A 15,428-nucleotide genomic window follows, 5' to 3' on the forward strand; every position below is an offset into this window, starting at 1 on the left:
ACAGCTGGCCGCTGCTCATCCTGTCTCTGCTCTTGTATAGCAACTCAGTATCCAAAATCCAACAGCAACCCCTTTCTTTCTGAGAGTTAGCCAGAGCTAGCCACATGCAGGACATAGCAGGTCCATATGTGTCAGTCACAGTGAGATCAGAGTGCAAGCCTCTAGACTCAAGTCTCTCAGGAAGAGGCTGATAACCTTGGAGGTCCATGTGGGTTGATGGGAGAAACAGCCACACCATCCTTTCAAGTGGGAAAAGAAGCCCCCAATATGTGAAGAAAAGCATCCAATAGGCTGCGTGCTAACATGACACCCAGTGATGCTGGAAATCCTTGGGAGAGGCAAGAGGACCACACAAGGCAGGCCACTCCCACTGTTCCAACTTCTCCTGGGTAGAGGGAACCTGGTAGGAGCCAAAAAACACAGTGAACAGGCTCTGTGCCTTGTGATCGTCACAAATGAGGAGAAGGTGTGAGGTCACCAGAAACACTTGTTTTCTTCTTTGAACTCTGCTGTTGCCCAACAGCGCCCAGCGATGGGCACTTGCTTCACAGCCAGAGACACAACAGGAGAAAGCAGGGCTGCAATTTCAACACTTTATTGCCAATTATTCAAGTTTTTACTGCTGTTTACAAGCGTTTTGTTTTTAAGGGACCTTTACAAGTCTGTCTTAATATGACCCCTGGCCACATGCCTGTTTCACATGCCACCAGCCTCACCCTCGGGCCTGAGGAGTGGAGTGCACGCATACGGGCAGAGAATAGGGGTACAGGCTTCATCCCTACAAGTCTTGTGATGCCTGCAAGCTAACAGGACAGCCATCAGATTCTGGGTGTCCAGAGAGCCAGTCTCTACCCAGGGACAAAGACATACCCAATAGGTGCATATGAAAACACACACACACGTTTTTTAAAAATCCATCAAGCCCACTTTGTGCCCACACATAAGCTCTTGGATGTGTGAGCATGTGCCAGAGTATGGTCAACCCACGCCACTCTTAAAAGAACACTGACTCTCCTCCCCCAGAAGCCATAGCTGCTGATACATTTTTATATCATTTGAAATCTGTAGGCACTGGAGCCATCAATGGAAGCTCTGCAGTCTGACTGTCTGACCCCAGGAACCATGTGACTTATCTTGAGCCAACACTTTACTGATGTTGGTCACTTCTGTGACATGCTGGTCAGTCTCCAATCAGACAGGAGAGTAAACCAAGCTCCCACACAAAAATATGGTCAGACAAACAGGTGGCTGAGATGGCCATTGTGTGGCAGAATGGGAGGGCACAAACCCCAAGAGCTGGCAAGACCTAGGAAGACCTAAGACTTGGTCTTCATTGTTGGGAAAAGCCACAGATCCAGGTGGAGGGGATCATCTGTGAACACATGGCCCTCTGGTTCCACAGGGTCTCCAGTTGGTGGTCCCCAGATCCCACCCATGCCATTGGGTTGGAGCAGAACTCTGGAAGGCAGCTGAGCCAGGGTGGGGGAGTTGACCAAGAGCAAGGTGGTGAAGAGGCTCTTGGGCTTGGCAAGCACCTGGGGCACAGAACAGCCCATCAGGAAGGCCAAGGTTACAGGATCCTTCCTCAGATGGTAAGGATGGCAGCACACCCCCCGTACCTTTTGGAAGCACAAAGGTCTGGCTGTAGCCAGTGTAGCAGGGGCATGCTGTGTGGATTTGCTGAGGGACACTTGGTGGGGACGGATGGCACTGGGCATATGTTTTAGAAATAAAAGGACTGAAGCCACAGCCAACCAGTCACTGACACAGTGGGGATGTCACGGTGAGTAGGTTAGATGTCCCTACCACCATGCACTTCCTCAGTGGAGATGCTGGTGCCACCAAAAGAAGTGGCATTTCCCCCCCCCAAAAAAAAATCTTCAAATTATGTCCATGGTATAAAGCCATAAGTGGCAAGTAGAGAGAGTCATGGCCACAGCACAGGAGCGCTAAGGAATCAGAAGGCAGAATAGAGAAGAGAGCTTTGCAAAAATCTTTCATGGACCCCAAAGTTCACCTGAGCAGAAGCCTTCATTGTGAGCCCTGACTTTACCTTCCTATTATATCCCAAGAGAGCATGGATAAAATCCTCTGTTGAAGTCCTAAGGCCCTCAGGGAGACACGTTATGCAAACTCCCTGACCCTGCACATGCAACACGACCTTTCCCCATTTGAGGATGCTTACGGCAGGCTGACTAGGATCACGGAAAAGGTACGATGTGCGTGTTTTTCCGGCATGGGTATCTTGGTGTCTCCTGGGTTCAGGCCTCTGGATCAGCTGTTTCTGCTGTGGCTGCCTCTCCCACCACAGCTACAGCTGGGACTTCGGTCTGATGGTCAAGGGTTTGTTGGTAGGGAACTCAGGCCACCAGGTGGCACGCTCCAGGATCCCCTCCTGCTGCAGGATGGCTGTCCACAGGTTTTTATACAGCTGTAGGCAGAAGCAAAGGGCCTTCACTAGCCGAGGATAAGTGGCCAGCGTGGGAGCCTCCAGTTTGTGGGAACAGGAAATTCCCCATGATCACTTTTTAGGAAATGCTAAGAAGATGCATGTTTAATTTATATAAGCCTTTTATGTTTTAGTAGGAAGTAATTAAGGAAATTTAATTATAAAGTGTCATAAAAGCATTTCTGACGGGAACCATCCCCTTGTGAGATTTTCCTCCCTGGGAATGCTGTCTACAGTGACCACCCCAATCCACACAGGTTCCTTGCCCCGACCCCTACCCTCACCTCCCACGTTTGCCAGGACATGACCTGCCTTCTCTGAGACCTATCTCCAGCTGCCCTCGGAATGCGCAAGCCAGGAAACTGGGTCCCCAGTGGCCCCACTAGAGTCTTAGCTGTTCTTAGCCACAGTTCCTCAGTGGAAAATAGGCAGGGTGGGTGCTATCTAGGAGGAAGGTACAGACCTAGCCAGATCCTACGCCTGCAGCAGACATGGACACCTAGGGCGGAGTCAGCTAGGGCAAAGCCACAATAGAGCAAATGGTTCAGAGGGACCCATGGCACACAGCTGCCCTCCTGCACTGCAGACCTGGCCTGCTCCCCCATGGAAGGGGGACTTGGCCACAATTCACAATGCTGAGCACTGTGCTCTCTCAGATCCCCAGCTGAGTTTGCACACAGGAAGACACATCTCCCTGAGAGAGTGGGTCAGAGCACCCCTTTCTTACGCTGGGGAGTATGTGCAGTTAGTCACCCTACCAGGAGCCATGGGCTGAGCTGCGGCACTCAGAGCCAGAAGTCCCTCTCCATCTAGGGACGGCTCCTCTCTACCTCCAGCAGTTCCTGATCAGAGGCCAGGTGCCGCAGTTCCTTCTGCAGGCGACAGGCCTCTGCATGCAGTGTCTACAATGCAGGTCCTGTTGGCAGATGCCTGGGAGGCCTGGCAGCTTAGGGGTGGGGAGTCCAAGTGAGGCAAGCCTCACTCCCCGGTGCTCTCTCCATACCCAAAGTCCTTGGTCCATCAATTCTAACACCAGGGCCCAGACCTCTGCCCGAGACTGGCTCTGCTGTGCGTGGGCCACCTGGTGGGCTTCTCTGCACCTTGGGCTCTTACAAAAATGTGATCACACAGTTGGCCATCGGCCCTGCCTGCAGACGCTCCTGATGCACCTGGGAACTCTTTGCCCAGCCACGGCTCATATTGTCTTCCTGGATGCCCACCCCAATGTATACGCAGTTTGAGTGCGCCAATCTTGGGGTTCAGACTTCTGGGGCGGGCCCCTCATGGGCTTGTGAAGCCCTGAGTCTAGTGCTGCTTGCAGACAGCAGGCTTCATGCCCTTGCTATTGCTCTCCATTCACAGAAGGCCACCGTGGTCCTGGGGTGGGGAAGATAAAAGCACCCCAGAGTTCACTGCCATCAGACCTCAAGCACAGGGCTGGGACACCTTGCAAAGTCATGCTGCCAGAGTAACAGGGGCATAACCCCACAGGTAGTAAGGTACTGTGAAATGCCAGGCTGCCAGTGTTTCCCTACACAGGCATCACCTTGTGCTAGGGTGTCACACAGGAAGCTACTTCTGAGCTGTCAGGGCCCCTGGCAGAAGAATGGGTGTTTGTGTGAGGGAGACAGAGATGGCAGGGCTCAGGGCAGGCTGAGTGAACAGAAGGGTACTCCAGACAGGGGTGCAGCCCGTGTGAGGGTCTTGTGATGGGAACCACCCCATGTACTAGAACAGAGGGCAGAATGGGGCTGGGGCTGGAGGTCAGAACAGCGCAGTGTAAAATGACAGGAGAGAAGCAACAGAGGTAAGCACGGCAGGGCAGGAGGGTGCAGCAGGGGCGGGAGAGTCCAGTTGCATCTTGGGTGCCTGGCTGCTGGCAGATGGGATGGCCCTGTGGACAGAGGCCCAAGCCCACTAACTGCTTCTAAAGAAACCATTCTAAAATTTGGTAGCAAGTAGGCATGAGGAAGTTAAATGAGGAGTGTGGGGCTGTACGGGCAGGCACAGAGGGGCAGAGGCCCCCACGGTTGGGTAGTCAGCTGGGGATGGAGGGAAGGCTAGGGGGAGAATCTGAAGATGCTCAAGGCTTTACAGCAGAGAAAGCAGATGGGGTCATGTCTGACCTGAGGGGTCAGGGCCAGGGTGGTTAATGGTGTCTGTGACTGCGCTGCAGGGCCTATGTGGAGAGCAGGCAGGGAGGGTGAGGAGGCTGGGATCTCGGTCTTCACAGAGGACTATATGTCACCTCAGGGCAACAGTGAAGCTTCCTTGTTCCTAGGGTAAAGGGCCAGCAGGCATAGGTACCCAAGACTTCAGAGCTGGAGTGACAAAGGGCTGTGACACCACCTGATTTCTCTTGTCCCCAGGAAGCCCCCTGTGAGAGACAACTTCCAGGGAGGCACCCAAGACTGTTCACTACCTTAGGACCCTCAGACTCTGGTCAAGCCTCAGCAGCGACAGGGGTCACTCCCCTTACCTCACCATCAGCTTTGCCAATTGGGGAGCTCAGAATAAAGTCAGGAGGGGCGATCACGTCCACCAGAGCCACCGCATCGTCTTTCAGCTGTTGGGAAACAAAGTTTGTCCACTTGGCGACGCTCTACAGTCTCCAGGGCAACAGTGGAGTAACAGAAGCACGCAGCCGGTTGCTACAGAGCCCTGGAAACCTGAGCAGGCGCACAGAGCACTGAGGCCTCACCGGTCTGGGTTGTGGACTCCCTGGGTGTGTGTTTGCATTTTTCTACCGTGTCGCCATCCACTCAAGACAGCCAGCATTTGCTCTTGCAGCGGGGCTGCGCAGCTGGCAGAGGTGACGAGTACAGCTTGTTAGTGCATCCCCTGAGGCTCATCCCCAGCCTATGGCCAAGCTGACAACTGCTATTCTGACGCAGGAAAGGAAGTCCAGAAGCCACAAGGACAGAAAGTGCTCCTGAGCTCCTGTGAAAGCTATCACGCCTGCAGCTGAGGTTCCGTGACCCCTGCTTCCTCACCCAGATGATTATTAAGCCCCACAGAGCAATCTGCTACGGAGACGCCCAAGGATTTTCTGGAAATGCAAACATTTTTTTTCCAGATAACTCCTGCCAAGCACACTGAAGTTTAAGTTAACGTGTAGGTGATGGGAGAGGGTGGGCAGACAGCTCAGGATAACGGTGGGGGCTGCGCAGTGTGGACAGACAAAGGTGACGGGACTCACCTGCATGCACAGGGCCAAGATGGCATCCTGCATTGCTCGTCCTGCTTGTTCACCAGCAAGGTAGCCACCTGCAAGCACAACCTTGTCACACACCCCTCAGCCCTGTGACCACAGCACATCAGAAGTGGCTTTCCCACTCAGCGTCATTAGGCCCTCGGGACAGAGGTGTCAGGGTATCACAGCACTGACCAGCCTACTGTGATGTCTCTGCAGAAACGTGCTGGCTCAGGGCCAGTTCTGAGGTTCCTTGTCCCTGGGCATGTGTCAGTCCTGGCTAAGAAGCCGTGAGGGCGGCAAGGCCCTGAGGCTTGGGGCTGGCATAATGCCACCACGGGAGGAACAAAGAGTACACAGGTAGGCAGGTGTCGGCCTCAGACTACACAGGTGCCCAGACGCACTTCAGGTAGCTGTGAGGAGCTGGCATCCAAGAGGGGACATGGGGCACACAGGCCTCTGAAGCCACCAGGGGTCAAAGTAGGAGACCCTGCTGCTTGGTGCCACCTCAAGCCCACAGCAGCCTTCCTGTGGAATCTCAGCAGTGGTCTGTGTAACTGGGAATGTGCGGGTGACAGGAGCTACTTCTAGGATGCTTCTCACTGAAGAGGAAGGTACCTAGTCACTAGGCTGTCTCGGCTGAGGTCTAAGTTCCAGTCTCACCTTGGTAGAGCAGGGCCGTGTGCTGGCTCAGGGACCACAGGCCATAGAGCATGCTGAGCCGCCTGAGCACAGGCTGCAGAGACAGAGGCACGCTGGAGCTGTGCGTGTGATCGTGGAATTGCTGTACCACGACGAATTCCAGGAAGACCAGGGCCAGGGGCTGGCAGTAGTACACCTGCAAACAGAAAAGGGACCTGGTGTCCTGGTGTGTGCTGGAGGTAGGCGTCACTACAGCTGTACAGCTGGATCTCGTCTGAGGAGGAACTACACAGAACTGCAGACTGAAGTCCACGTCTGAACACGCATCATAGGTCAGTACTGCGAAGCCAAGCAGCACGGAGACACAGCATGGTGTGTGTGTGCACACATGTGCACACACGTGTAAGCACGCACACACGCACGCACGCACGCGCGCGCGCGCATACACACACACACACACACACACACCTCTCCAAGTGAAGCTAAGCCCTACGAAGGGAAGGCTGTAACATTTACATACTCCAAGACAGCCCACTTTTACTTGGCCCCATGCTTAGCTCTCAAGAGAACAGAGGCCCAACAGGCTGTCACTATAGAACTGTGGTGCCAGCAAGTGGTTCCAGGGCATAGGACCTGTCCTCCTGGGTGACTAGGGAGGGTGGAGGGGCACAGGTTGTACTGGACAGGGCTAATGTTGCACTGTTCTCCGGGGTTTCTGAAGCGCAGTCCCCCTGTTCCTATACTGCCTGTGAGATTGGCGAGCAGACCCAGGCCCTATGGGATCCCCTCTCTAGTCACAGACTGATCACCTCCTTAGGGAGACTAGCCACCAAAGACCCCTTGGGCGGCCTTCTCTGATAACCAATTGCTCATGACTGTCAGCACAGCTTTTCCTGCCCCCAGTGCACTGCCTCACCAGACCTTTTAAATCCACAGAGGATTTCAACCCACACAGGTGCTGCTTGACTATGACCCCAAGCACAGGCTGCTTCTGGGGGGTGGGGGACACCGAGCCAGGCGGCCAGAGAGCAGGAGATAATGCGGCCCTCCCCAACTGAAGGTGATGACGAAGTGCTAAGCAGAGGGGCGGGGAGGGGTGAGGGAAGGAGTGAGGGGAGGGCTTTTGAGGTGCTACCCCATGAAGGACACTTACTGTGGGCCCAAGTTCTTCCACCCCACCCTCCACTCCGGCTGTTGCTGTTCTGGCTTCCAGCAGCCACCACATGGCCCTGTAAAATGCAGCAGCCTTCCTTTCTCCCACGGGCAGCAAGGCCGCCACCTTTACAGAGTGCACGGGCGGGGGGACACTGACTTCTCACGCCAGAGCAGCTGGAGACGCAAACGGTGACGCAAACCTACCTGACTGTTGTTTCTTGCTTCAAAGTCACTGCCTGTAGACTTTTTCTCTTGAGAGAACTTCTGATGACTCCCATGGAGCAGGTAGCAGACAAGCCAGTGGTACGCTGCCAGGGGGGCTGCAGAGGGGACACAGAAACAAGTGGGAGCATCGGTCACCACGCCTGTCACCCCAGGGCAGACTGCACTGCTGGCCATGTGTGCCCAGTGGTCTTCGTGAGGCCAATAGAGGGTGGGCGGTTTTGCAGACAGGAAAACCCAGTCACTGAGGGCAGCTGCCAGAGGCCCTTTACCAGGTGGAGTTGACAGGGTGGGTGTGTCTGACAGCATTTCCACACCACCATACATACAGATCACAGGGCCACTCAGCCAGCCAAGACACAGTGGCTGCTCTTTCAGGGGCACTGAGGTCTGCATGGGCATCAGAGTGCCCAGTTGCCAAGGATGGACAGGGCTGAGAGGGCGAGCACCTGTATTCCCATCCTCATCCACTGGCCAGCCAGAGAGCAGTAGGTTGGCCCTTGCCCTGCCAAAGCCTCAGTCTGGCATGCTCCCACTGGCAGCAGAAAGGCAGTTACAGAGGGGAGGTCCAGGGTGGGTTTCCGGGACCTGGCAGCAACTTCAGCCAAACGGCAGAGAGGCGGAAGGGGGTTCATCCTTCCTGCCATACCTGAGCTGACTTCCCACAGTACTCAGGACAAAGGGCACTGGTGAGTGAGGACACACAGCCTTGGATGGGAAATAGGTTCTGACCACATGGCGGCGTCCACGCTCTCCACACCCCACGGTAAAAATGCCCAGGCACCTGGTTCAAAGGACCTGCAGATTTCAGGGACCAGGGAGCAAGGGAATCTCTTCTAGGCAGCTGGTTATGGCTCAGAGCTCCTGGGAAGGAAACAGGGGGTCTGGCCACACCAGGTGTGGGCCCATTTCCTCTGGTGTCACAGAGCCTGTTCCCAGGAAAATGATGCATAGAGTATCTGGCTGTGATAATCTCGTGGCTAACAGAGCGAGGCCACCCTGGGTTAGGGCAGGCCTCAACTCCAATAACCAGGGGTCCTTATGCAGAGACAAAGGATATCCTGCACCAACAGAGGCAGAGAGTAGAGTGTCACAGTTACAAACCAAGGGTGCCTGGAGCTCCCAGGATCAGGGAGAGGCGAGGAAGGACCACTTGATTTTGGCTGTCTACTTTTACACCGTGAGACAATAGATGCCTGGTCCTCTCAGTACCCGGACAGCCCCAGAACAAGATCCAGGCTTCAAGGATGGTCATCCTTGAACCTTAATGTTGCCCTTAGCACATCAAAACCCTGGAGTCAACTTCTGGAGGTCACAGCCAAGGCTGGGATACTGCCCATCTGGCTCATGTGGCTCACTGCTCCCCAGTTCCTCCAAAGGACCAAGTGATGGGTAGCAGGAAAGGTGGGTGTCGCACAGACCTTTCCAAGAAAACCAAGGAAAGACTGCAAGCCAGAAAAGCACCTGCGCCCACCAGTGGTCACACCAGCGTAAGCACCACTGTCCCTCCCTGTGGCCAGGTGCATTCCTGGGGCGATGACAGGAAGAGAGGGGCAATGGAGCGGAGAATGTTAGTACCTGCTGAGTCCAACCAGTCAGCTTTGCTGGAGCCCGTGAACTTCTGGCCCAAGATTTCAGGATAGGCTTCCAGAAAGTCCACTATCTTGAGAGGGCTTGTATATGGAGCTCCACCTAGGGTACACACTTCTGTGACTTAGGAGAAAGACATAGAAGAAGCCCCCTGCCCCACCAGAGCCTGGCAGCTAGCTCAGCCACCTCTGGCTAGGTGCCTCTACTCTGTCTGCTCGGAAGCGCCTGTGCCACCAGGTGATGCCTTTATTCACCCCGAAGATGGTCTACCTTTGCTTTAGCCTTTTATTTTTGAGATGTGTCTTTTTTGGGGGTTTTGGTTTGGGGAGACAAGGTTTCTCTGTGTAGCACTGGCTGTCCTGGAACTCGCTCTGAGGACCAGGCTGGCCTTGAACTCACAGAGATCCTTGAACTCTGCCTCCCAAGTGTTGAAGGCAAGCGCCACCACCACCCAATGAGACAATGTCTTGCCTCCAACTTGAGCTGTTCCTCACTGGCCTAAGTACTCAGACTTGGACTGTGCCACCATGTCTGACCCAAGGACACAGCCTGACCCAAGCTTGCAATTCCCAGAGTCTGAGAGAGTACAGTACCCCGCTGAGCTCAGCCTCCCACAGAGGTGCCTACCTTGAAGCTTGTGCTCCAGGATGCTGAGCAGGTAGTTGCTGGTTTGCTGTAGCAGGACGTTGTTGTCACCTTCATAGGTGCAGTTTGGATCATTGTCGTTTCTGAGGTCACCGAGCCTATTTACTGCAAAAAATGCCACGGTGCCACTTAAGAGCCCCCCCCACAGGCCCACCCAGCCAGGGGCAGGAAGTACTCGCCTCCCTGCCCCTTGGTCCACATCTGCTGGCTTTGCCCCAGTTGTTCCCCATCCTCAGGGAATAAAAGTCATCTCCAGGAAGGCTGTGGGATGGCAGAAGAATACACAACACATGGCTGGAGGCTGTGAGGACCTAGGACTGTCACCTTCCTGACTGTTGATATTACCTGAGGAATGGCCTAGCAGAGCTTCTCCAGAGTGTGGGGACCACTCCAGAGACAGGACATGGGGCTACTCTTCTATAGCTAAATGAAGCCTTAAAAAGCCAACTTCCAACCTAAGATTGCTCCCACTCTCACGCCTTCTCTTGCTATGTGAACAGTCAGAGCCTACGTGCACTTCATGAGATGTGCTTTGCCCAGGGTCTGCCTGAGGCAAGTTGTCCAGAACCAAACTCTCAGCCCTTCCTCTCTGGTGGAACACATTCCCTTTAAGGAAGATAGAGGACCAGCCCAGCCCCTCCATGCTCTAACTGACCCACCAGGTAAATGCCTGGGGGAGACCTCCAGACAGTTGACATGTAACCCTGATATGGCTCTTTCCGTTCCTGTTGACTCTGGTCCCTGCATCCTGACTGCTAAGTCATGAGCCATGAGTCAATCACGTCTGCATCTATAGTCCTTTGAGAAGTAATTTCCTTATTTATTTAAAACCAGAACAAAGCTAAACTATTTATGTGCTTTTGTGAGTTATAGAAACAAATAAAAGCCCTACTAAGGACTGCAGGAAAGATAAAAACATAATCACAAATAACTGAGACGTGGCCATTACGAGCTGGGGACAGGGAGAGACGGTGTGTGTGGGGGTGGGGGTGGGAGTGTAGGCTAGACCAGAGCATGCTGAGCTGCAGGGACAGGCTAGCAGGAACACGGGATCCAAAGTATCACAGGGGCATCGCCAGCTCCACGGCAGCCTGCGTCAGCTCTCGGGCCACTGAAGGGTTGGCAGGTCTGCGCAGTCGGCAGCAGCAGTGGCTGTCCATGAGCAGCCACTGTCAGTCATTGCTGATGTGACGTCAGTGGCTGAGCGTGGAGGTCAGAGTAACCATGCTAAATTAACAGTAGGGAAGTATTAGGGGGCCACGCCTCTGATACAGTAAAGTTGGGGCTGTATATCACAGTGCTATAGGTCAGGTCCTCTAACCATTTATATGCCCTGACTCATTGAAAGAACCTATAGGCTGTGTGTATAAGTCCACCATCTTCTAATAAGAAAGCTAAGACACAGTGAGGGTAACCCGTCCAGTTACCATGGAGACTACACCAGGCTCTGACTGGGCCAGCTGGTGGTTCACCCGCAGCCATGTACTAGCTGCTTGCATGATGTGAACCTCGGCATCAGTAAGGCTCAACTTGCCGGGTTTCAGAACTACATTAAACCAGGCTGGTTCCCTACCGAGTTATCAGCCAAATGTCGCACTGAAAAAGACCTGCTAATTCCACACAGCTGCATGCTGGGATCACACGTTTCATACTTCCTTACCATCTCCAATTGTGACCAGGAAGCATGAAGCATCAAAAAGTGGGATCCGGCTAGGGCAGGGCTTGGTGGACTTGCACTGTGATAGACCAGGAAGTAAGTGTTTCAGATCTCTGTCATGAGGACTTGGCACTGCCACCACAGTGTGGAAACAGCCAGAGAAGGTGTATGAGTGGATGTGGCTGTGAGAGTAAGGGTGCATATGAGTGGGTATAGCTGTATTCCAGAAACATCTTACCAGAAAAACAGACTACACTCTGTGGAACCCTGACCTAGCAGCCTATGGGAGGGAGGATGAAAAGCTGCCCCAAACTAACCCAAACTTACTGGCCAGATAGCCGTGTCCCCCACATGCCTCACGACACTCCTGGATCCCCCGTTGGGCTGTCCACGAGGCTAGGGGCTTGCCAGCCGATGATAGTACGTGGATCTCACGTCCAAGTTCTGCCTGTGGGAGAGAACCTGGTGAGGAGAGGTGAAGATAGACTCTGGCAATGCCAGTCAGGCCCTAGCTTCAACACTAGTGTCAAAGAAAGGAAACCCAGCTGTGACGAGAGGGGTTAGGGAGCACTGGAGAGCACAGGCAACATGGGCTCCATTGCACAGGTTCACGGCAGGTAAACAAGCCCACGGCAGCTGTGTATGGAAAAACATCTCAAGGGCAGCGGATCCACTACAGACCGCTGGAGCATGCCTATTAGACACAGCACCTACAAAGCTAATGGATGCATACTGAACATGACCATCTGCAGAGAGGGCCACCAATCAGGGGCAGAGATGAGCACAACACTGCGCAAGCAGTGTGGCCGTCTGAGGAGAGGGAGGCCTAGGACCGCGGTCACGCAGATGTTTGGTGATGGCCTGGCAGCCAGACACTCCTGGGCCTTCCTTCCTGAAACTCAATCTCCTTCACACACATCCTCATTTCTTCTTCACTGAGTGCAATGCCCGCTACACAAAATGATCCATTTGCTCAGAGGTGTCCGTCTCAGCTATGGACAGTTTCAGTTGCCACTGTGCATGGATGGGTTTACTCAGAAGGAAAACAGATAGGAGAACAGTGTCAACAGGCAGGTTCAGACTCACTAGGAGAACACGATTGGCCCCTTCGTGCCAGCAGCACCCCTCCATGGCCTGCTCCCTTCCAGGGACCCATACCAGTCTGGGCAATGCCCCAAGCTCTCACTCCGGGTCTGTGCTGAGCATCCCAATGCCGCTCCTGACAGGCTGTTCAGGATAAAGTAGGTACCCACAGTCTGCAGCTTCTAATCTGCTCTGAGACCCACGTCTTTTGATTCACATCTGATTTTCACTCAGGGGGCAGCACAAGGAAGGGCCAAACACCAACCCATAGGCTGCCAACAGAGAAGCCGGCAATGGACTTCCCAGTGCAGAGCAGCTGACCCAGTGGGGTTGCATGCTCACTTCTGGCACAAATCCTGGTCTGTCAGCTCAGAGAGTAGATTCAGACCTCCGTACAGTTGTTTATGAAAAGACAAGAGCCGAGTCGTCCTCTGAGGGCAGTGATGCAGAGTGTGAAAACCACTCTGCTCTCAAAAGAAGCTTGTGAGTTCTGCTCTGCCAGCACCCATCTCTAAGAAACGGGGTGATGGATGGAGCCCCAACTGCAAGTCACTGGGCAAGCTAAACCCCAAGCTGGTAGGGCAGCTGAAGGAACTCACACAGGCTCTGTTTGCACAGCCAGCTGCTTTTGTTTGGCCCCAGTTCTGAAACGAGGCTGCCCAACCTCGGCAACGGCAAACCAGATGCCTTACCTGCTTGGCACCGTATTCTCCCTTGAGCAGGTCTTTCTGTAGCTCCATCAGGTATGAGAAGATTGTCTTTAAGAAGAGGTCCAAGGCAAAGGCAGCTGCCAGGTATGGGAGTAGGCGCCATTGCTGAGGGAAACAGACACATGGCAGGTACTCAGAGGGGTTGGCCCAGTCAGCCAGCCTACCACTGGCCCTGGGAACCCGGAGTCAGCTTCCTTAGAAATGAAAGAAACCCATTGCTGGTGCCAGTTCAGCCCAAGACGGGCACCAAGTTTTACGCTTATTTTCTGTGTGCCAATGCTTTGCCTGCGTGTCCTACACAGGTGCACCTCATGTGCACCTGATGCCCATGAAGATCATCAAAAGGTATCAGATTCCCCAGTTACAGATGGTTGTGAGCCACCATATGGGTGCTGAGAATCAAACCCAGGTCCTCTGGAAAAGCAGCAAGTGCTTTAAACCACCAAGCCTTCTCTTCAGTCCCGGCCCCATACCCCTTGAACCCATGAAAGGTGATCAGTCACGCTGGGATGAAGACTCGACACCAGCACCCGACACACACAGCACACACCCACTGCCGGACAGACAATGGATGGGATGAATGGATTAGAGGGGACAGGTGGAGCCTAAAAGGACCCAGTGAGCTACCGTCATGGCTGACCCATGTGTGCAAAGTGTCAGTGAGCCAGCTGTTTCCATGTGACAGCGCTACAGCATTTTGCAGTTCCAGGAAGTGGCAGCACCAGCAAGGACCTGGGTCAGAGCTCCTTAGCTGCTGGGCTTCCCAGAGTAGTCAATACGTCATTGCAATGGGTACAAGGACGCCGGCACAGTAGGGTACATGAGCCACCCAGGCATGGAGGAACTTTTTATTTTTAATAGTCACTTCCCAAACAGCCCGTTACCAATGTAAGAGGAAAGCGAAGAGAACGGGCAATTCTGTCTCATTTCCCCAGACTGTCAGTCAACACCTATTTAATGCAGCTCTTGGCACCAGACCTAAGCCAGATTTAGCAGCCAGGTCACCTACCTGACCCTTGACCCCATAAAGTGAGGCTATGACTGCCCCTCTGCCTACAAAGGGCACCTAAGCAGGACATGCAGTGGGGATCACAGGTAGCTGTGATGCACCCCTTCCCACTCATGGTCTCTGTGCCTTGCCCCATTGCTGCCTCAGAGGATGCAAGGCTGGGTACCACTTCTATTGCTTTAATGCCAGAGTGTTTAAAGCTCACCTGCTGCTCCCAGAAATGACTTCCTCGAGGCCATTTCTTAGGGATGGGACAGATGAGTCAAAGAATGTAGCCAGACCCAGAACAGCATCGCCTGCCCAAGCAGGGTATCTCATCTGTTCATTGGGCAGACTTGTACCTGCCACCATAGACCTTGGCTCTCCTCTGCCCATCCTTTTGAGCATACATATGCTTTTTTAACTAAAAGCCACCCCACGGCTCTGGTGCCTGGCAGGTGCAATCTTGCCCACTGTCCTATTCTTAGGGCAGTCCCTGAGGCCAAGAAGAGCAGAAAGCAGGGGATGATTCAGGTGGCCAGTACCTGCAGTGGATAATCAAGGACGGGGATTTCTTCCTCATCTGTGGGTCCGAACTGACACCGTGTGGCTGAGAATCGGAGCGCTATGGTCACTGCCAGTTTCAGGTTGGTCACAGAGAAGCCAATAATGGCGATGCGTCCTGAGGACAGGGGGCCCAAGGATGCTCTGAAACGTCGCCGGCCATCCTGGGGAAGAAAAGCAGTGTCTAATGTCAGCCAGACATGGTGCAGCCTCCGAGAATGTCCCAAAGACGAAGGTGTACCCCAAAGAGGAGAGGGCTCCCAACTTGCCCAGGGAGGGAGCTCTGAGGAGAGGAGCACTGTGACTGAGCTGTGAACTGTCCACCTGAGGGCCTGCGTTTTCCTGCATGGGCATCAGAATGCACGTTGGCCCAGCATGGGGCTCCACATCCACCAGGCACTCTGCTGATGCAATGGCTCCTGGGGGGCCCAGTGTTCCAGCCTCACTGTCAACAGCACAGCTGTCCTGCTCGTCACTGTTTGGCAGGAGCTCAGGTCCCTTGGTGGTACTGTGGGACAGCCTGATGTCCT

The 15,428-nt window shown here is 54.0% G+C and overlaps 1 protein-coding gene across 2 annotated transcripts in view; it reads right to left on the bottom strand.

Moving 5' to 3' along the window:
• Positions 1-579: 579 nt before the first annotated feature.
• Positions 580-15,428, bottom strand: part of Acox3 (acyl-CoA oxidase 3, pristanoyl) — a 33,268-nt gene continuing 18,419 nt past the window's right edge. For both annotated transcript variants that reach the window (XM_075943804.1, XM_075943805.1), the window contains exons 9-18: positions 14,880-15,062; positions 13,329-13,451; positions 11,881-12,001; positions 9,879-10,001; positions 9,240-9,353; positions 7,644-7,759; positions 6,306-6,480; positions 5,649-5,716; positions 4,929-5,015; positions 580-2,431 (exon numbers count right to left, since the gene is read on the bottom strand). In XM_075943804.1, the coding sequence (XP_075799919.1) occupies positions 2,312-2,431; positions 4,929-5,015; positions 5,649-5,716; positions 6,306-6,480; positions 7,644-7,759; positions 9,240-9,353; positions 9,879-10,001; positions 11,881-12,001; positions 13,329-13,451; positions 14,880-15,062 (1,230 nt within the window). In that variant the 3' untranslated portion in view covers positions 580-2,311. The remainder of the gene's footprint in view (positions 2,432-4,928; positions 5,016-5,648; positions 5,717-6,305; positions 6,481-7,643; positions 7,760-9,239; positions 9,354-9,878; positions 10,002-11,880; positions 12,002-13,328; positions 13,452-14,879; positions 15,063-15,428) is intronic.

Source organism: Microtus pennsylvanicus, chromosome 12 (assembly GCF_037038515.1).
Source record: "Microtus pennsylvanicus isolate mMicPen1 chromosome 12, mMicPen1.hap1, whole genome shotgun sequence".
NCBI classification, from domain to species: Eukaryota; Metazoa; Chordata; class Mammalia; order Rodentia; family Cricetidae; genus Microtus; species Microtus pennsylvanicus.